At 42.7% G+C, this 22,288-nt stretch overlaps 1 protein-coding gene across 2 annotated transcripts; it reads right to left on the bottom strand.

Annotated features, from left to right (window-relative positions):
• Positions 1 to 720: 720 nt before the first annotated feature.
• ZNF711 (zinc finger protein 711) lies at positions 721 to 21,006 on the bottom strand. 2 transcript variants are annotated; one of them, XM_021531422.2, is made up of 9 exons: positions 20,917 to 21,006; positions 16,203 to 16,307; positions 14,882 to 15,412; positions 7,550 to 7,708; positions 6,596 to 6,742; positions 5,888 to 6,025; positions 4,709 to 4,756; positions 4,159 to 4,194; positions 721 to 3,587 (listed from the first exon to the last, which is right to left on the bottom strand). In XM_021531422.2, the coding sequence occupies exons 2-9, from the start codon at positions 16,279 to 16,281 to the stop codon at positions 2,410 to 2,412; spliced, it is 2,316 nt and encodes a 771-aa protein (XP_021387097.1). In that variant the 5' UTR covers positions 16,282 to 16,307; positions 20,917 to 21,006; the 3' UTR covers positions 721 to 2,409. The 2 variants fall into 2 exon arrangements, with proteins under 2 accessions (XP_021387097.1, XP_021387096.1); XM_021531421.2 differs by having other exon boundaries at positions 4,051 to 4,194.
• Between the last annotated feature and the right edge of the window lie 1,282 nt (positions 21,007 to 22,288).

Raw genomic sequence — 22,288 nt, forward strand, 5'->3', positions numbered from 1 at the left:
GATCATCTTCAGGTGAAGAAACTCCTTCAGTCCATGTATTCAATGCAACATTCAGGAACAAAACACTGATATTGTCAGAAATCCACAGACTTAAATCACTAAGATTTTTTTCCTTCTGGCTGCTGGGCATGCAAGGAAAAGCATCAACAAAATCCAGATGAATTAATTCCTGTCTGCTTTATTTTTGCTCTTTGTGCAAAACCTGAGTTCAGTGGCTCAAAGCCCATTGGAAATCCTTGATGAAGGGTTCATTTAATAGCACATGTTCTTCTTCAGCTTTTTAATCTGCTATTGATGTTGCAATTCAAATATTCTAAAAAGAGAGGGAATTTAGGATAGCAGTGTTTTTAGCATTTCATTCAGCAAGCTGTTATTACACAGGTAAAAAGACAAAAACCTACCTGGGTTTTCCTAAAATATGTGAGAAGCTTTTTGTTCTCTTAAAGGAAAAAAAAATTCAAAGCAATGTCAGTATCAGATTTGATAATTATTTTAGAAATAAGCAAAACAGACATAAATACATTACCTGTGAGTCTAAAGGATTAAATCAAACCCAATGTTCTCTCCTCAACAGTCTGATAAATAGACCTGTAGTAACCTGTTTACTTGAAATGTGATTATATATTAATTAGTGAATAATGCAATGAAAAATATCAGACAAATTTACAGAGAATGGCACTTTCCTAAACACCAAAAATAAAAAGGAAACTCCAAAAAATCTGGAGTGCAAGAGATGCATTTTATTGTATGCCCGTTACGATGAGTAACACATTTAGAAATAATAATCCCACAGAACAGTGACAATCTTATTTTACAGCGTGTACATCATTTTTTACAGCCACATAAAACACTTATTTGTCTAAGAGATTTCCCAAATTTTAACTTTCTGAAGTTTAGAAATATAAAAAAAATTTATTCTCAAGGAACTGATTCTCATCTGGTGCAAAAACAAAATATGAACATTATCTGGAACACAAAGCCACAATATAGCATGAAGTTACAATTTCTCATGTGAACAGCTGTGTGCAAACATGAAGCAACTAAAAAAAGTAAAAAATACACATTATATGCATAACATTTATGACCAGGTTTTTTTAAATAGCCCTAGACCAGCTCGTTATATAAGCGCCATTGGATTTGCAGCATGCTAACACAAAGCATTTTTAAAGGGATGCATATTTTAAATGTATACACTGTAAACTCAAGATCCACCTCCAAACTCTAGTGGCAGCAGGTTTTTCTGGTTAAATACTGCATATATACTTTCTTACAGATTGAAAATGCATGTTTATAGCATGGTATAGATCTTTTTTTAAAAGAATCGATTAAAAGGTGCAATTTTACGTCTATATGGAAAGTTTCCTATTAGGAGGTAGGACAGTAACTGTCATACCTGTTAAGAACACTGCCCTAAAGAACTTCTAAGTACTTTGAATTTTAATTAAAAAACCCCTACAGTTTTCAACTGTTTTTAATATTCTTTTTAGAGAATACTTTAAAGTAGCGAGGAAAAAAATTAGTGTTGAGTCACAACACTATGAGCTGCATCCATTTTTATCCTTTTAAAAAAAAAAGTCAAATTCAAAGTTAATTTTGTTATATGTGCCATACTGAACAACATTCAACTGTAGTTTCAGATAAAAAAGGGAAATTATATACATATACATCTTTAACCCTAGCACCAGAACACCACCTCTGAGACCATAACATAATGCTCTATTTTAAACATCATATCCTGCAATAAAATAGGTTAGCAGCTTTGAAAACCAGTAAAAAAAATGCTTCTTGGACTTAAACTAATAAAGGAAACCAAAAAGTTTCCCTATGAAATGTTTAAAAAAAAAACCAAAAAAAACAAACAAACCAAACCGAACAAGGGACACCCCCCCCCCCCAAATTTCGCCAGTTCTGGAATTCAATTTCTAGGCACAATTGAAAACGTTGTGATGAAGTGTCTGACTAAAACTCCCCGTTCCAAACTGCACAAGAAGTGAAGAGGGGGCTCCTTTGCAAACCCTCTGTAGCTCACCTCACCAGGGATCTGTTTCCATACTGGAGACACACGTTGGGACTGACAGAATGGGTCACACAATCAGCTCTGCCCTGTCCTCTAGACTCAGCAATGGCAAATACTGTTCACTTGGAGACATTCATCCATCCTTCTGCAAATTTAAGACATTCATCCATCCTCTGCATTCTCTAGTGCTCTTTAGGTTCTGATCAGCAACAATCATAGGGCTATGAGATCCCCTGGCAACCCTAATACTTTTTAAGACTTTTAATACAAAGAATGTAAAGTTATGGTTTAATATCAAGCTTTGAAACCAGGAGAAACAGTTCGTGAGATTTATTTTTTTCCCCAATTAGCATATCACAGTTTCTACATCGCTTCCTTCTGGAGCTCACCTATCACATTATGGCCTCTTTGTGGTGCCTCATTATGTGCTGATTTTTCTCGGAGGGCCTGCGGAAGCCCTTTTTGCAGAACTCACACCTGTGGGGGTAGTCTTTGGTGTGGATGGAGATGACGTGGCGCTTAAAGCCCGACGCGTCCGTGGTGCTGTACTCACAGTACTGGCACTGGTACACCTTCCTGCCACTGTGGGTCTTCATGTGCTTCTTCAGTTCGTTCTGCTGCCTGAAGCCCCTTTTACACCTTTTGCATTTAAAAGGCAGGTCCTTGGTGTGAACGGAGAGGATGTGCCCACTGAGCACAAAAGGGTCGGAGGTTTTGAAGTCACAGTGCCTACACTGGTGGATCTTTTTCCCTTTATGGGTCTCGCTATGCTTTTTGAGCTCCGAGGGCCGGTGGAAGCCTTTCTCACACACCTCACACTTGTGGGGAAAATCCTTGGTGTGCACTGAAATGATGTGTCGCTTCAGGTCACTGGAGTTGGTGCTCTTGTGGTCACAGTGGGGACACTGGTGAGTCTTATGTCCTTGGAAGAGCTCGGTGTGCTGCTGCAGCTCCTTCTCGTCGGCGAAGGCCTGGGGACAGTGCTCACATTTAAAGGGCAGGTCGGTGCCGTGTTTGGTTTTGATGTGAGTTTTCAGGTTGGACTGGTCAGCACACCTGAACACGCAGTGCTGACACTGGTATGGCTTTTCCCCCGTGTGGGTCCTCATGTGCTTTTTCAGCTCCGAGGGGTGGCGGAAGCCCTTCCCGCACTCCACGCACACATGAGGGAAGTTCTTGCTATGGACTGCCAGCAGGTGCCTGTTGAGCAGCCCCTGCTCTGCAGTCTCATAGTCACAATATTTGCACTTGTGGAGCTTGGGCTCCTTGTCCCTCAGGATGAGCTTATTGGAACTCAACGGGCTCGCCTCTCTGTATCTTCTCGTGTACTCTGTAAACTCGTGCGTTTTATCAACTTTATTTATAAGTTTATGGCTTTCCAGATGATTGTGGAAACTTACTTTTTTGTTAGTTGTAAAGTCACAGTCTGTACACTGGTATTTCTTCTTGATCATATGATCGGGATGGTTCTTCATATGCCTTTTCAAGAATCCTCTGGATTTAAATTTTTTCCCACAAATATGACAAGGGTAAACTGTTAAGGGCTGTCCATCAGGACCTATTATAACAGCTGTTTTTGAACAAACAAAAACAAGTTATGAAAGAAACACATTTACTGACTAAGAAGTTTTAAATCAGCCAAGTGCTGTTCAGATTCATGCACTTACACTTGCAGCAGAGAGAGAGTGGCTCAGTAGTTTAAAAACAACCAATCCACAGCACCTATAGTTTATATAGTTCTGTTTTAGAAACTGCTCAAACAGATCAGGAATATCACATGTGCACTGAATATAGCCATGGGTACTTTTTAATAGCTTGCAACATTCCAATGAATTGCATCAGCCCTGGTTGTACTGACTCTGAATAGCAAAATATGACATTTTCTAGGCACAGAACTGGAGGGGGGAAGGACACAGGAAATACGCAAATCATCATTTATAGCTTTTAATTCTGCATCATCTTAAAAAAGAGAAAAGGAATAGGACAGGAGTAAGTGGCACTCCGTGACAATACCGTAACCATCCAGTGTTTACCTGTTTGCCATTGCCTGGCCTCTCCTCTCCTCCTTTTCTTGGTTTTTTGTTTGAGCACTCTATTAGTGCTAATGCTATCACAAATCTGCAGGTACTGTGTTGCATTACCGTTTTTGTTTTCTAATCGTGTATCCAAGTTATTTCCTAGAAACAAAAATTAGACACCATAAAAAACCTTAAACAACTTGTTTATTTGGGACTGACGACTGGAATTGCACAGCAGCATTATCTACTTTTTAAAAACAAGCACTGCCCATTCCTCTACCATAACATACATTAAACAGAAGTGTGCTAATGGGAATCACTATCTATCTTTCCTGGCAAAAATCAAGGGTACGATTGTTTATACACTGATTAATTTCTAATTATATTTCTTGGTTTTTATTTAACTTGTTTTTACTTCTTAACAACTGCATTATCTCTTTTCTGTCTGCAAAACTACATTAAAAACTTGGCAGTGCCTCCCAACTTCCCCACCCCCTCCAAAGGCCTACAGACATCTAGAACTGTTTTCATTCAGAACAGTAGAGAAAGACTGTGGAGTCCTTCAATATCTCATTTATTGCTCATTCTTTGCATCTCTGATTAGGAGTACTGACACAGAAATATCTGTTTTTTAAAAGACAGTTTTAGTTTTAATGCTGTTAAAAGTTCTCACCTGCCGCTTGACCATCTTCATATCTTCGGGGAAGCCTTCTTTCATCTCCTGCAGAAAATGGTATTTTAGTTATTATAAAATAATATTCTTTTTAAAGATGCTTCTTTTGAAAGCCTGATAATGAGAGAAAACTAGCTTAGCTAATAAGTAACAGATTAACACCATCCAAGTGGAGATGTGCAGCTTGGTGTTGTGTAATCGTGAGCCTCAGGAACCAAAATCCCATCTCTGGGAGGAGTTAACATCCACCCGGTCTGTGTCTGCATGCTTACCCTGCTGGCTCTCCTGCTTTCCATTATTAATATGCTTGTTTCTGCAAACTTTTAACCTCATCTATCCCCTCAGATAGCACTGCAGAGGTTATCTGAAATGCACATTTTGCTCCTGAGATGGAAGCACGTTATCTGTCTGGAGAGAAGGAGGCAGATAAGAGGACTTGGCCCTTATCAGCCTCTCAGCACAGTGGAGTTTTGGAGATGCACAAGGAATACCTCAGGAGCACATGCCTCACTTTGCACTGGAAGTATTTGCTGCTATGTGCCAAAGCTCTGTGGTTCTGAAGCACTTTACCAGCCCAGCTGTTGGGCTCTCTCTGCCACATGAAGGAATTTTCACTGGCTTGCTTAATTTAATTGTAACAGAAACTATGGATAATTCAATACCCTCTTAACAAACATTTAACAGACCAAAATCCAAAGAAATTATACAAAACAATAGACAGAAGTCACAATATCCTAAGACACTTCCGCTATTTGAAAACAAATCACTTTTTTGTTTCTCACCTGAAGGACTAACAGGCTTAAAACATGTCTATAAACTGAAATTATTAGGAACATATTTACACATTTATTCCTACTATTCCCTTTCTACAGTATTTCCCCCTTCCCCCTCCTCAGGTAAAATACTTAAGGCTGTTCTTGTTGTTTAAGATCTTCAACATTAAGCATCAAACCCCACATACTCTGTACATCTGAGCTGGGATCTGAAACAAAATCAAACTTCTCCTAACAAGCTTTCCTTTCTACTCCATGAAACCCAACACAAGCAATCGCTGCATGGCAGAGATCAGAAGCTGTTTCCAAACCCCACAACAAGGTGAGGTCATCCCAGAGATGCTGGCAGCTGGATGAGGGAGGAAATAATGGCAGGGATTTTCAGGAAAGAAGCACAGGCTCCTACCGTAAGCAGCAGCCCAAGCAACGGGGACAAACGTTTTATTCACACCAGAGTCCTCAAGCTGGGTGTCTGGAAGGGATGTGGCTTCTTCTTCCCCTACAATAACTTCCATATAAACTTCATCTGCTATTTCAGCACAGCCTGGATGAAGGGAGGAGAATAAAACTTTAATTTTATTCTGCCTTTCCAAACCTTTCCTTCATTTAATTTGTTCTTGCTCTGATTGATACCCATTATAAATTAATTTTCTTCCTTTGGCATTTAGTGGATCATTGCTTATTCAGATATTCCTTAAAGAGAGAAAACATGTATCAATAAATACTAATCCAAAACAAATGTCCACAAAATTTCCAATAGACAAACTCATGAACTTGCAACTGATGACATTTGTTACTTTGTCAGAAGCTGCTTAATTCACAGTAGGAAAATAGAAAAATAAGAAGTTTGACTAACCTCATTAACTTCATCCATTGATATGTTAAATTTAATATAAATAATTAAATGACTGCACACAGTATGCACAAAGTGCATTAGCCACATCACTTTAAAGTAATTATAGCTTGCTTTTTATTTTTAGGAAAGATGAGCTTAGTTTTCTACTACTTCAGGCTGAAGAATTCTTCAGAAAATAACTAAAAATGTCCTTGAGAATGATGGTTATATGGGTGTACAAACAGCATGAGAAACAAAAATGTTTCTTATTATGCTTACTAATATCTTCATCTTCCTGAGAAGAGTCCTTAACAGCCATGTAAACCATTTTTTCTCGCTGCATTCTCCCAACACCTCCTTGTTCAATGACTCCAGCTACAGAATGGCCATTGTGAAAGTCACTCTCGGTGACAATTTCTGTCCCACCTCAAACAAAAAGAAGTTACACACATTAAGTCAATGTGAACAAAGCTACTGGTAAGATTCATTTCAGATCCAAGTATTTTTTTGACTTGCTGTGACCACCTCCCTGAGAGCAGCTCAGAGAACAGCCCTGCTGAGAGTTACTGCTCAGCCATCAGAGGTTTTGGTTCTCCCTCTCTTTGGTTTTGCTGCTGCACGAGCAGTCTGTCCCTTCTGTCACTGCAGACTGAGAGCCCATCCCCAGAGGAAAAATCAGTATTTGGGAACAGGGCCTGGGAATGATCCAAAGGTTTCAGCTCCAAGAACAGCCAGGAGAGGGATTCTGCTTTTTCAGGAACAGACACAGGTGAGCTGTGCATCCTTTCAGAGCATGGGGATTGCTGGTCTATCCATGGGCAACGGGAACTGTGAGAGTTCTGAGTCCTTTGGTTCACCTGCAGCCCCAGAATTCCTCACTTCTCTCTGCAAAGGCCATCAAAGGCTCCCACCAACTAAAGGGATCCACTCCAGAAGCTCTGCTGTGCTGACACACTTGTGTCTTGCAAAGTCAGAGAAAAGCAGCAGCTGAAAAAGCAGCTGCAGACACACAACCACTTCTACATTTGAGCTTTGGCTGCCTGAAAATAGCCCTGCTAATCAAAAAAGAACCCGAGACTAATCCACACCCAGGATTTACTGCACCTGAGCAGCCTCCACAAATGTCATATTCTACAAAACACTCCAGTCACTGGATTATATGGAATGAAGAACAAAGAGAAAGACCCTGAAACACTTCACACTACTGAAAGAAAAAATAGGATTTCAAGGTACCTATTTCAACATCATCTTCAGCTTCAGCTTTAAATATGTAGACTTTGATAACTTCTGAACCAAAGCCATCATCTTTAGCAACATCATCATTTGCCACCTCTGTACTGATCTTCAAGGGAGTGCTTCCTATATGATCCAATTTCTCTCCAACATCATCCACTGCAAAGAGAAGAGAATAAAAATGAGGTTCAAACACATTTTTAGAAGCCAAAGTAATCAGTAGCATGATTTTCTCCACTATTCTCCCCATGCACAGGAAAGGTTTGTATTCATAAGTGGCCTTTAAAAGCAGCTCATCTCAAGAAACTTAAAAGATTCCAGAAGTTCAGTATTTTATTTCAAGTCAGGAAACACAGCAGGAATTACAGAATAAAGGACACAAGAGGGAGCTTGTCATCAAAGGGAATGGAGGTAACTGGTTATGGCTGAAACTATTACTCTTAGAAAGAAAAAAATTATCAATAATTCAAATTAAATACCTATACAAAAGCATTAAAAATTAACCCAGAATTGCCTGTTACAGTCTGAGAGTTCTCAAAAGTTTCACTGATGCATAGTGACTAAAATTTAGTGGCTGAAACTCTTGAGGAGTGTGATGACTGGAGTATATTCCCAGCTAAAGAACTGTGCATCAAAAATCTGACTGTGTCTTCTTCCTCAAAGAAATGATAATTTTATCCACTTTATCACTTGAAAACATATGCATTAATGAAGATTAATGCATGATATACAGCAGCTTAAAAGATGCAGTGACAATAAATCCAAATACGACTATGAGAGATTGACTTCTCATTCTTTACACCACTCACTTGGCTGATTATTTGGTTTACACATTCAAAATGCTCATTTAATTTCTAAGAAAAAAAATACATGCAACCTATTAAAAGCAACATATTTGGTAAAAAGGGCATTCACAGAGATGACCATAGATACACCTCAAATTGCCAACCCAGAGGGCACTGCACTCAGCATCTCTCTGACACATGTACTGACACACTTCTCACTGAGGATCAATTTAGCTCCTGTGCAGATGGTCAACACAAACCTGCGCAGTGCTGAACACCCACTGAAATCCTCTAAATAGAGGAGAATCCCACAAAATGTAGACAAAATCTGAATGAAATACATTCCAGGAGAACAGCATCTTGCTGAAAGTATGTGTGCACAAAGCAAAGAAAAACTCCTGAGGGTGAACACTGAGGTGACAGCAGAGCTTCCTGACTCTGTGGGGATGCCGAGGCCCTGATCCCTGGGAAAAGCTGGCTTACCTGGGATGGCTGCAGTGCTGGGGCCCCAATCCCCTCCCACTTTCCTGCTCCCAGGGCACTGGTGGCTGCTCCCAAGAGCTGCTTTAGCCCCCTAAGCTGGAGTCACTTGAAGCCTTTAATGCTTGGGGCAGTCACTGGAGGTGGGAAGCAGAAGGTGCCTCTCCTGCAGCAGGGGAATGGAATCCACCCCAGCAATCCCAAATTAAGCTCTTCCCACAGACACCCACCCAGCCCACAGCACTGGGAAACCTCACAAATCTTGGACTGCACCAGGTGAGAACAAAAATTCCTGAGGACAGAATCAGGTAAAATGTAGGGAAGTACAAGTAAATATTTGGGTTTGTTTTAGAACCTCTGTGAAGTCTACACTTTGATGAAAATTAATATTCTGAGTTGGAAGGGACCCACAAGGATCACCAAGTCCAACTCTTAAGTGAATGATCCATATGGAGATTGATCCCAAAACCTTGCTGTTATCAGCACCAGGCTCTATAACCTGAAACACCTATGGAAAGCATTTTTAAAATGCTGGTTTAGCTGTTTGGTGGGGTTTGGGGTTTTTCTGGTAACTAACGGATTAATTCCATTGCTGAAAAAGTATCAAACGTGGATCAGGAAAAAAAATTTCCTCAGGAAGACAGTTTTGCTTTTTTAATTAAAAAACTCTCTAAATCTCTACTGAAATCAATGCCAGGAACATCAACACCTTAATGAGTGAGAGTGTGCCACGTGCTGCCTGATGTTTGTGTGACCTGGCAGGACACTGGGAACCCTCAGAACACAAACACTGAGAGAGCCACAACAGAGAACCTGCAATATTCCTCTGACACTCGACTTTCCCAGCACCAGGTCATTAAACCCTTTTATATCCCCTGTGGGAGTGTTACTGCACCTGCTAATTGACATTTTTTAAGCTGCCAGAATGGGATTGTCAGAAGACAGAAAAGTGAAGATGTTGAAATTCTCTTATCTTGGGATAAGTATTTCCATACATTCACTAAGCATGAACTTATTAAATATTTTTTTTTCTTTTCTGAACGGCTTTTAAAATTTATCAAAGTTTCTTATGCATGTTCTGGAAAATGATAAATGTAAGTTTAATTTAATACAATGACCATTCCCACTGCCATGTGTGAGTGTTGGAAGGACTGGAGGTAATCCCCAGTACAGGAAGGGATTATATACCCAGCTCATGACTGCCAAAAAGAGTATTTCAAAGCTCACAAACCCTTCCAATTTAGAACTGGGATGTGGTAATAAAGTTCTTTTCAAATCTGCAACTCAAGCAACACAAATTTTTTCTAAACCCACGTATTTTATAAATATAACAAGTTATAAAAAAATGCTTATAGAAATAAGCATTTCTGTCCTGGGAAGTTACTCAACAACAGCAACTTCCTGCTGAACAGGGGAGTTACCACATGTGTGATGGGAAGTTTTCTTTATGGAAAAATTTCCAACTATTTAACTAATATTATCTTCAATATCCTTTAAAAATAGAGAGTCCTGTTTTAGAGGGACAAACTTAGAACAGTACTTTTAACATTTGTGGCTACTTCTACATCATTAACCATTCTGTGTACTCTCCAAAAAATTCAGTCTTTACAACTTAAGTTAAAAAATGGGAAACCTATCAGGAAGTTTGTGTATCCACAGCTTCCGGGATCACTTTTCTAAAAGAGAAAATGTGTAATATAAAATTTGGAAAATATCATCTGGCCTGAGAAAATAACATCAGCATAGACTATTACCTGTAGGATGTTGCTTTTTGTTTCAAATACAACAAAACACACTGAGTTGGCAATTGCCTTTGCTTAAACTCCTGTCTTATGTGAAGTAAATCTCATGGCTTCCATCTACCTTTTAAACAGATTTAGGTAAGAGAAAAACAACATAGCAGGACAAGTAATCTTTGTCAGATTCAAAAATACTATTGTTTTTTAGAACAGCTCATGAAAATATTCTGTTGTCTAAGTAAGATGCCTTCCATCACTGGTAACCCATCGGTGCTAAATTCTCTGTTGCTTTTCCCAGGGATAGCTCAGGGGAACAGGGAATGCTTGCTTCCTTTCTGTCAGTGCAATATCAAAGTGTCTTCCAGCTCCGATTCACCCACCAGAAGCACTACATGTTATTATCTGGTCCCTTAAACTGAAAAAACACAACAGAGAACCTCCATAAACAGATGCTGAATCCTCCCGAGTTAACAAACTTTAAAGGAAAACTCAGCACACTCCCAGTGTTAAACTTACCTGGCTTGGCTGTTTTCAGGTGTGTGATGTCCAGATTCACCGTGGATTGCCAGCTCCCAATCCATGTGATGCCTCACATGCACTATGCTGGTGATGCCACAGCCACCAGAGGAGCAACACGAGGGCAAGGTAAGTCCCACAAGGCTTTGACAATTCTCCAGGTTTTTCTAATGTCTGATCTACTTAAGTCCCATAGGTTCAAATAGAGGAGTAGGAATCCTAAAATGTTTAGCAAATGAGGCAACAGTGTAAGACACTAAAAAGGAGGTGTTGGTGGCACAGTACCTTACCCCCGGGCCAGCTCCAGTGTGGGTCAGTGGTGGCTTTGAGGTCACCAGAATAGTGCATGGGGCCGGCACGCGGAGCGGGGGCTGGCAACCCGCTGTGGGTCTGAATATCGCAAACCTGAAAAACAAAAGAGGGGAGGCTTCAGCTGCACTGCCCACTGCCCCTGCAGCACGGCGTGTGCTGCCCACCAGCTCCATCTCACTCTGACAAGGGCTGGGGTCAGGGGCCCACCACAGCATTTGGCATCCAATTCCTTTTTACTGAGGTGTTCGGATGGCTTAAAGCAAAGAACTGCGAACACCCCGTGGTATTCATGTTGTGGACGTATCAAAAATCGATTTTTAAAGCCCTATGCTTATAAAGCTGGTTTGAAAAAGCTGAATTGAACTGCAGAGTGGTGATAATCTTCCAATGAAACTTTCCAATCATAAAATCATACACAGATAGTCACATAACTTCATATAGTCACAATCTTCATATTGTCCAAATAGTACTTACACAGAAAATGTAGTTACCAGAAGTGTATAAAGTATCTACATGTGAATGTCACCTCAAAATGGCAAAAAATCACCTTTCAGTAAAGTCTCTTCCAACCCAATCCATTCTATGGTTCTGTCATTTAAGCTGCAACTCCTAACAAGCATAAGGGAAATTAAAACTCCACAGTCAGTTCCATACCCTAAAATGTCATATTTTCGTAGTTCCCACATGTGTTCAACAGAACAACTTGTGGTATTCCCTAAGGGCATATCTGGCATTTTATGTAGTCTTCCCTTTTTAGATGCTAAATTTCATTAAAAGACAACTGAGTATTTTGAAATTCTTTAGAAGTGTGTGATTTATGTTGGTAAACAAGTTCAACAGTCTTATATATACACCCCAAATGAAATATTCTAAAATTCACTACCTACCATATTGACAGCATTGGACAACTGAATACATTTAAGTAAATAAAAAGTTTTGACCTGCTTGATAAATTGAGGCCTTTATCTATTCTACACAACATGTTATCTCCATAAACAAAACAAATTCAAGGCTAATATTGGAACAATAAAAAAAATTAAAAACTGCATAAGAACGATTCATTACTAGTAATAAGAACACAACAGCAGACACTTTGTGGGGTCAAGCTGGCATCCCCAGCACAACACAGGTTCAAAACGTATAACACAACAGAGCTCAAAGACCTTTATCAATGAGGGGATGATGAGGGGATCAGCTTGGCAGTGACACTGAGCTGGGGAGGTGTTGATGCTGGAGGGAGGAAGCTCTGCAGGGGAGTCTGGACAGGCTGGATCCTGGGCTGAGGCAGCTGTGGGGGCTCGCAGGTGTCACATCCTGCCCTGGGGTCACAACAACCCCATGGAAAGCTCCATGCTGGGGCAGAAGGGCTGGGAAGCTGGGAAAGGCCCTGGGGGTGCTGGTGCCAGTGGCAGGACGTAACCCAGCGGTGCCCAGGTGGGCAAGGGGCCAGTGGCACCTGGCCTGGGCCAGGAACGGTGCCCGGGGGACCAGGGCAGTGCTGTCCCCTGTGCTGGCACTGCTGGAGCACCCCCAGCGCTGGGGGCAGCTCAGGGACCCTCGTGACCAGAGGGACAGAGAGGGGCTGGAGAGAGTCCAGGGACGGGGACGGAGCTGGGAAGGGGCTGAGGGAGCTGGGGGGGCTCAGCCTGGAGAAAAGGAGGCTCAGGGGGACCTTGTGGCTCTGCACAGCTCCTGGCAGGAGGGGACAGCCAGGGAGGGGTCGGGCTCTGCTCCCAGAAAATGGGAACAGCCTTGAGCTGTGCCAGGGGAGGCTCAGGCTGGATACTGGAAAAATTCCTTCATGGAAAGGGATGTGCAGCCCTGGAGTCCCCATCCCTGGAGGTATTTAAAAGCCATGTGGATGTGGCACTTGGGGACACGGTCAGTGGTGGCCTTGGCAGTGCTGGGAGAACAATTAAATTCAATAATCTTACAGCTCTTTCCCATCCTAAACGATTCTATGACTGCCTTAATTTACATAAATGATTACTTAAACTCCTAGATGAATAATGTAGCTTTCAACTGTGACTATTCAGGCACATCACTATTTTATATATATATGAAAAATTAATTTGCTGAAAATTAGGTCTCAAAATGGCTTTGAAACATTGTGAAAGCCAAGCTTGAGAACACCTGACAAAACCATAAATGTGTCAGACACTCGTGGGGCCATCAGGTAACTGAAAGCTTCAGATGTTCTGGTCTAAGTGCAGGATCATCAGCATCCATCACACTCATCTCTCTCAGAAAGAGTTCCAAAGATGACTGTACTTATAATGACAATGGAAATAGCCAGTTGCAGAATAAACTTATCCTAAGTACTCTGTTAGAAAGGATGAATTTGTTCAGTGAAACAACTGACTGTAAAAATTGTGTTCTTTTCCTCACAAAAACACACAAGGTTTTCTTTGTTGCAGGTCTAATTTGCTTTATAGACTCATTTTTGAAGTTCCTTTTTCAAAAAAGCCTCTTTTTGACTTCTGTTGTAATGATGGATAGCTTTAAAAATCATTGCTGTTCATCCTGTACTGAAGGAAAACAAATATATTTTGCATAAGGGACATAAATGCTATAAGAGAGGGAAATTTTTATAATCACAAATCAATGGTGTCCTCTGTAATGAAATTTTTAATAAATGCAGCCTGTTGTGAATAGACTGACACTTTGAAACACTTGGCATTGACTTTTTTTAACATATTGCTTCTGACTAAATTAAATCTGTTTCGACCTGCTCACGTTTCAGTAAGTGATTTGAAGAATTAAAAAAATAACTTGGACTATATTTTATCAAATTTGTGTAGCAGCAACAATTGGTACCTTGGGTATAATGTAAGCACAGAAGAAACACAAAGTACCCAAGGTTCTTTCAGCAGCCAACCTCAGCTACTGTCAAGAGGATCATATGGAGCTGGATGCTGTGTAGGAACTGGAATGTGTTAATGAGCCAATTCATTAATGAACACGAACCCTTATTTCCAAGTTCAGCCCAGAACAGCACAACAGACAATGAAATACCTATTGTAATTTTTAATACACAAAAAAAACCACATTTTGTGGACATATTGAGAAAACTTTGAGTTAGAGATCTTAAAAAACCTATTTCTTAGTGGATTCTCCTGATTAATCCCAATATGTTATTTTTAAATTAATCTACATAGCATTGTAATACACCTGTGGTGCTTTTTAGAAAAAAAAAAAAAAAAAGTATATTCAAAATAAATTGAGTGTTTAAATTTCCAAGGTGTTTTTCTTAAATTTTCTGGAATATCTAGTTTCAGAAACACAAACATACACACCCACTCACTCAGCAGCATCAATGTCCTTCTCTTTCTTGTTGCATCAGTGATTTTGCATCAAAACCCCCAAATCCAGACACCAGGAATGAACCGGGCACCAGCCTATCCCCTGAGCATTCCAAGAGTGCAGTTACAGGAACTTCTCCCCACCAGAGCACTTCCAGCTCAGCTCCCTCCTGCTCCAATCTACCTCTGTGGACTTACAAGATATCATCAGGTAGTCTTCAGATGTGCTCTTGCCGTCGTCGTCGTCCTCGGTTTTGATGGTGACCGTGGAGCCAGGGACAGTCCCAGCTGCCTGGATGACAGCCTCCGAATCCGAGTTGGTCACCAGCACCTCTTCCGAGACCATGGTGGGCGAGTCGGCCCCGGCCACCGAGTCCTGCACCACGTGCTCCAAGTGTCCCTCAGGGCCCGTGACAAGGTCTGCCACAAACACCTGGTCGGGGACCCGCACGGTTTCTGTGATCAGGTCAGAAGTCAGAACGTGGTCACCGGTGTCCAAAGCCTCCTCAATGGCAACATCAGCCTCCAACACGGAGTCAGGGACGATGACGCCCTCGGTGACAACGTCCGTTTCCGTGATGATGTCGGGCCCCTGGACCACCTCAGCTGCCAGGCCATGATCCAGGGTTATCCCATCATCCGTGACCACGTCAGAAACCAGGACAGCTTCAGGGACCGACACAACTATGTGGTCTCCATCGATGTGAGCAGTGCCAGCCATGCCAGCCACTAGGGAACAACCATGAACCAGGAGAAAAATGTTACCATTCTTGCACCAGCAACTGGCTTATCTAAGGAATGAAGTTATCACATAGGCAAGTTAAACACAGATGGAAAAATCTGTACTTCTCCACATCCATGTTTTGCATTTCACCCAATAAACACTGTCCAAAGCAGCCTATTCTGCACAAGCTAAGATAAACAAACCACTTGAAGACATAATGTGTAGATTTCCCAAACTTAGATCTGTTAAAAACTAAAGGCCACTTTACAGTTCAGTCTCTCTTTTTTAATTCCCAGTTAGAAAACATTTCCTTGCAGCAGCAATGTAACCTTCACAGAATTCTTGCGTGACACTGGAAATGTGGTAACAAACCATTAATTGTTGTTACAATAAAAGACTCATCCTTTGGACAGCAAGGGCCTTGTTAAAAATAAACACTCCATTTTATGCAATATTTACAGTAAAATTTCCAACAACTTGCCCCACATCACAAGGAATGGCTGGAGGCAGAAACCTGGTTTTCATTACTAGACTGGACTGGCCAGTCATATTTGCAGACTACTTTTCTAGACATAACATAAAATGCACAGTGAACTACTTTAGCACACAAACAGCAGTTTTAATCTTGAAAACACTCAATAAAATGCTTCTTATCAAAATTAAAAAAAAATAATAAACATTATTCAGTGTTGTAATTCAAATGCAAATATCTTGGTATAGACATAGTCCTTCCCAATACTTGAGAAGATCATGTTCTGGATTTTGCTCATTATTTTTAATACTTAAAATGTTTACCAAAATCTTGCATGATCATAGTGTGAGGCATTTTGGATTCCTGTGTTTGCAATCCAAGACTTCCGCCACCTGGATCCATATTCAGCCAAATTCATTCACAAACAACTGCAACAAAACAAAAATGAGAATTTATGTTTAACGGTGGTCTTGTGTTGATTAGCTTTACTGGATCAATGTGTTACAATGACAAACTCAGAGAAGCAGTTACCCAAAAAGTCAAGAAAATCGTAAGCAACACTTCACACAATTCACTTTGCTATTTCAGTTTACATTTTTGGACCTTAGCGTAACAATAAATATTAGCAATTGTGCACAAAGCAGCCTCTGTTCTGCCTGCCTACAGACTCATTTACTAATTATCAAAACTGGTGATTCTGGATGTATGGAGCTACAATGAAGAAAGTGGAGAATTGTAATGGGAGTATCAATTTTTCCAATTCTTTCAAAATTTGGATATATGAGACACTTCAAAACTATTTTTAATGTGTACATTTAATTGGGGATGCCAGATCTCATTGACAAGGTACAGCTACACAAAGTCACTCCCAGAGCAGGAGAAAGCATCTATCATTTGACAGTGTTCCCATAAAACACAAGAGAGAAGGATAAAATCAGCATTCCAGCATTGCTACTAAGCACTGAAGTGTGAGAATTTTAAATTACTTTGCAATTTGCTGCAACCCAAAGGACTTGACACAAGTTCTCAGTGCAAAGTGACCCAACAGAATCACCCACAGGATCGGAAAGAACTCAAGGCTTTCACAGGTGAAAAATTTCAAGCCTATAAAAATCTCTGTTGCACTAGACTAAAACCTTGTATTTTTCTGCCCTCTCATATCCAAGAATCAGAAGAAGTGACAGAATCCCAGAGCAAATAAGAAGTTTTAGGAGTTGTGGGAGGTGAATGCAGTCAGAACTCAGAACTAAGTGACTTAAATGGGGCAGAGAGGAGAAGGGAGTACAAATCTTTCAAGGTCTCCAAAGCATGCTGCTTTCCTCTTGTAGCACCAACCTTGGTTTTGCTCTCCTAGATCTCATTAAAGAAACTACTAGTACCCCACCACAAGAATTTGTTAAATCTTATCATCTAAGTCCAAACTATGAAGGAAACTCCAATTACTGAGGTAGAACACACTTGACAACCCCACTGCAGTGAGTTCTACCTCAAGAGCCACCTCAACCAAGGTCAAGCCAGGCTGTAGAACAAGTGCCCAAAATCTGAGACGTCTCCAAGGCACAGCCAGTGGGCCAGGAAGAGCCAGGACCTCCCACAACCCCTGAGCTCCTCAGCAAAGGTGCCCAGTGTTGGCAATTGCAGGGGAAAGCCACCCATCCACCCCAAGGAGGCTTGAATTCAAAAATACAAAAAAAGTCAAACATTATCCATGAGGAAAGCTGGCAAGGATTTTACTAAACAATTCCACTCCAAAATCAATTTTTTTTTCAGCATTGGAAGGATCACAGAGCAGCTCCAGAACCTCAATGCAATGCTCCATCACTCTCAAATTACCACCACAGCCATCCAAAATTCTCCCTGTAGCTAATGAATCCTTGCTAGTACAAAATAGAATGCAGCTCTAGGGCACAAATAGCTTGCTTAGCTATTTCAGAATTAAGGCACTATCTAACATTTCCTGACTACAGCCTTTACATTCAGAGAATCCTTTCTTCAGAGTAAATGGTTATGAAGAAATATCTTAATTCATATCAATCTGAGATTACAGGAAGAATATGCTAGACATCTTTTCCTTATTAATAAGCAACTTATTTTCAGATTAAACAATTAGATGCACAACTATATTATGTGTTGTGGTACATAAAAAAATACTACAAAGCAGGACTATAATTTGAATTTAAATTTCTGCAGGGAAAGCAAATTATCACTAAAAGAGTATTTTCCTGGTACTTAACATGACTAGAAAAAGAACCAGAGTTATGGGATGGCATTAGCAATCCCCTAAACTTCCCCTGAAATCAGAGATGGGTGATGACACCCAGGCAACAACCCTGCTGAAGCTGTACCAACCCTATGAAGAATGTTCTTGTAAACCCTCACTGCAGACAAAGGACGGACTTGAATCAACCACACAATCACAAATTTCTTTTTTATATCAACTTTGGGATCTTAGAGGAACACAATGGCAGCAGGAAAAGCCCTTCCTGCTATTGCAGGGAGAATTTATTAACCCGGGTGAGGCCCACGGCTGCCCCCAGACCGGGTGGTTCTGCTCACGGTTGCAGCAGTGCAGATGATGCAGTTCCACATGTCACATATGCAGGCAAATCTTGTTATTGGGAACAACAAAAAAATGCAGTGCAGTGATTAATTGTGGCTCTTCTCAGCTTCCTCCTGTAGTACACTGTGTAACACACCCACACCACCACAGACAGATCCAATCACAGCTTTGGGAAAGGAAAAATCAGGCAGAGAGCCACAATTCTACACCCTGCCACGATCCCAAACTTATCTGTTCCTCTCTTCCTCTAACTTGTAACATCTCAAGTTTTTTCTCTCAATTCCTCTTCTCCTCTAGATATTTAAAGACAGTGAAAATGTTTTTAACATCGGCCAATAAAATATTTACTTTATAATATTCCATTTTTTTTTTTAAATTACAGCATGCTATCTTGGCTCAGGAAAGAGCATATTATCATCACATCCCAAAATGAAGTATTTCACGCAGCCTACACTGAGACTCCCAGAGCAATGTCTAAAGGCTAAATTTTTAAAATTTGTCAGTATCTGGAATGGTTTTGCTTTTCTGAAAAATAACAGTTCTCTTTCTAATGAGCCTGAGGTTCATTTCAATCTATTTCAGCTCTTTATGCCAAAGCTTTTCCTTAGATGGGACTCAGCTGAGACAAGCAATGAATTTTAGAGTAGAAGAAGGGATAGCTGACCTCTGACTGCAATTGTAAATTACTTCTGCACATGGCAATTTTAAAATCAAGGGTAATGGTTGGCAGCTTGGAATGACCTAAGGACACCTAACAGCAACATTCTACTGAAAAACTGGTGGAAGTTCTTGGGATATACATTGATCTGTTCTTAGTTTACTCTTCCTAAAGAAAGTATCACAAAATAGCCAGGAATATTTTCATTTCAGAGACAGCTTAAGAAAACACTCCAAATGCAAAGATATCCAGCAAAGCATTTTAAGGAGGAGGGATAGCACAACAACCAATGCTTCAGCACTTCTACCCTTCCCAGGAAAAACAGGGTGTCATTGGTGTTCCCAGGGGGACAGGGAAACTCCCAACCCCAGTGCTCGCTTCCAGGCATTGTTGCCATATTTCAAATGTGTATTTCTACAGAATGCCAATTACAACATGGCAATTACAGCTTAAATACATGCTCTTTATTTATGTAGCTTTAGGAATGCAATTTGTGTGGTCCTGCAAACGTTAAGCATCTCCCCAGTTTATACACACATCTATTCATAGCAGGTTCAGGTGGTGTAGTTTCACATGAAGCCTAATTGCATGGTCAGCCCCTAATCTCTCCTTTAAAATAGTGGATTTCTTCTAAATAATTTGCATCTTGTTTACGTGCTCCAAAGGAAAACATAACATCATGCACTGCTGGTGTTTTGGTTATTCACAAGCTGCATATGAGATTTGCATTAAACCAAAAGGACCAGGTTCAGACACGAAGCAATGGAACAATAAATAAACTTCGACGTCGTTGAAAAATAGGAACCAGATACTGTGTAACCATTTAATTTCTTAACATTCAAGTTGAGGAACAAACAATTATCCTCGCCTGATAACACCGTTTTCATTTTTTTCCGCCCCTAATTTTAATGCAGCAACTGACAGACACGCAGTGAGAAACGTCCTGCTTGTGCAGAAATCTTAATTAGAAAACCCCAATTAATAAAATAACGTGCAGGTTATCACAGACCCTTGGCAGAGAACAGACTGGGTATGAAAAACCAACATATCCATTTTAAAGTCGTTTATTGTGTCCACCTAGAAAGCACCACGACAACTTACACTCTAAACCCATTTAAAACGCTACAAACAAAACCAGCGAACGAGATTTTGTCTCGCCGCCTGTAACGCGCTAAAGGCTCTTAATACAGAATAATGATAAATATAGAAATGATAAAATAGAAAACAAAAATACATCTACGGGTTGCAGGCTTAAAACGTCCCGCTGTAAAAACCACGGGCAGAGCCGGCCGGCGGTGCCCAAGGGTTGCCGGTGCCCGCTGGTGCCCGGCGGCTCCGGGCGCATCCCGGCGGCTCCCGGCGCTTCCCTCCTTCCCTCCTCCCTCCCGCGCGTGCCCGCCGCGGGCGCGCCCGCGGTGCCGCCGGGGCGGGGGGAGGCGGCCGAGGGAGCGCGGGGACAAAGGAGCGGGCGTCCCGCGGCGCTGCGGGCCGACGGGCGGGGACAGCGCCGGGGCAACGCCGTCCCGGCGGGAATAAGGCGCTCCCGGCCGGGAGAACGCCGTCCCGCGGCCCCGAGCCGCGGCCTCCCCGCCCCGCCGGCCCGGCCGACATCTTGTGTGCCGCCATTTTCTGCCCGCCCGCGCGGCCCCTCCACCGCCGGGCCCGCCCGCACCGCCCGCCCGGCGCGGTACCGGCGGGCCCGGCCGGGGCTCCCCTGCCCGCCCGCCCAGAGGCGGCCGCGGCCCGCTGCGACCGCGGCGGCGGTGCCGGAGCGCGGCCCGCGCGGCTCCACCGTGCCCGTGCCCGTGCCCCGGCTCACCTGTGCAGGCCCGGGGTGCGCCGGGCCCGCGGGACAGCGCCGGGGCCGGGCCGGGCCTGGGCCCGCTCCGCCCGCAGCCTGGGCCGGGCGGCGGCCGCGAGCGCGCGCGGCCCCGCTCCGCTCCCCCCGCACGTCACGCGCGCCCCCGCGCGCCGAGCAGGCGCAGCCGCCGCCGCCCCCTCAGACCCCCCCGCGCCCCCGGCACCGTCAGGGGACGGCGGGGGGACCCCGCTCCCGCCCGGGGCTCCGTCAGGGGACCCCGCTCCCGCCCGGGGCTCCGTGAGGGGACCGCGGGGGGACCTCCCTCCGGCCCGGTGCTCCGTCAGGGGACCCCGCTCCCGCCCGGGGCTCCGTGAGAGGCAATGAGGGGAGTTCCCCCACACACCCGTCCCAGTGAGGGCAGTGAATAAAACACTCAACATTTAAATAGCTCGGGCAATAGTTTCAGTTCTGTGGGTCTCTTATCAGCGTGAAAACCCGACTTGCCTGGTTAAACGTGACAAGTAAATACAAAGTTGAACCAGTTTTTTAATAGACAAAACTAGTTAGGCTACAGACATGAACCTTCTTATAACAAGCATAGCAACTTGTTGTGTAAACTTTGCATTACTCTTTGTCACAAGATTGAGAGCCTGCTGTACAAATCTGAGCAGAGGAGGACTCGGGCCATGCTTGGTGCCTGTTCTGTGTCTTCTATTCCTCAGAGGAATCCAGAGCCGAGCTGTGTTTCCAAGTGTAGAGGCAGAGGTGGGTTCCTGGGAGATGTGACCCGAAGCCCCGAGATGCTGAGAGGGGATGCTGAGAGCGACCTGAGGGAGTGCGGGGGTGCCCCTGTCTGGGGCTCAGAGGGCAGAGCCACCTGGGGTCTGGGAGTCACCAGCACAGGGTGAGTGACCCAAGGTGGACGTCCTGAGATGGGCACCCCCAGTAACCCTACCGACCACAGCTGGAGTGCTGTGTCCAGTTCTGGGCTGCTCGGGACAAGAGAGACGTGGAGCTTCTATAATTCTCTCATCCTCCTGGACTTTCACCTCCTTAGCAGAGAACTTGGAGACTTATATTTGACCTTCCTCTCCTTTTTTTTTTTTTTGTTTTAAAGAGTAAAGCCCCATAACACAGCACACAGCAAATCAGTAGGAAAGACATACCAGTCATTTTGTCTAGCTGTAGCAAGAGACAGACATTCTTAATGACAAAATAATTTCAAACTGCCCAATGCAATGAAAGGGAAAATACCTGGAAAAGGTAATGACAAAACTGAACACTGGGGGAAAATGGTGAGAGAGACTCGGTCTAGCCAGCTCTGCTCTTGCCAGCACCACGGGTATTGACAGCACTGCCTTTTCTGATCCTCCTACTCCTTTTGGGAGCA

Source organism: Lonchura striata, chromosome 14, assembly GCF_046129695.1.
Source record: "Lonchura striata isolate bLonStr1 chromosome 14, bLonStr1.mat, whole genome shotgun sequence".
Lineage (NCBI taxonomy): Eukaryota > Metazoa > Chordata > Aves > Passeriformes > Estrildidae > Lonchura > Lonchura striata.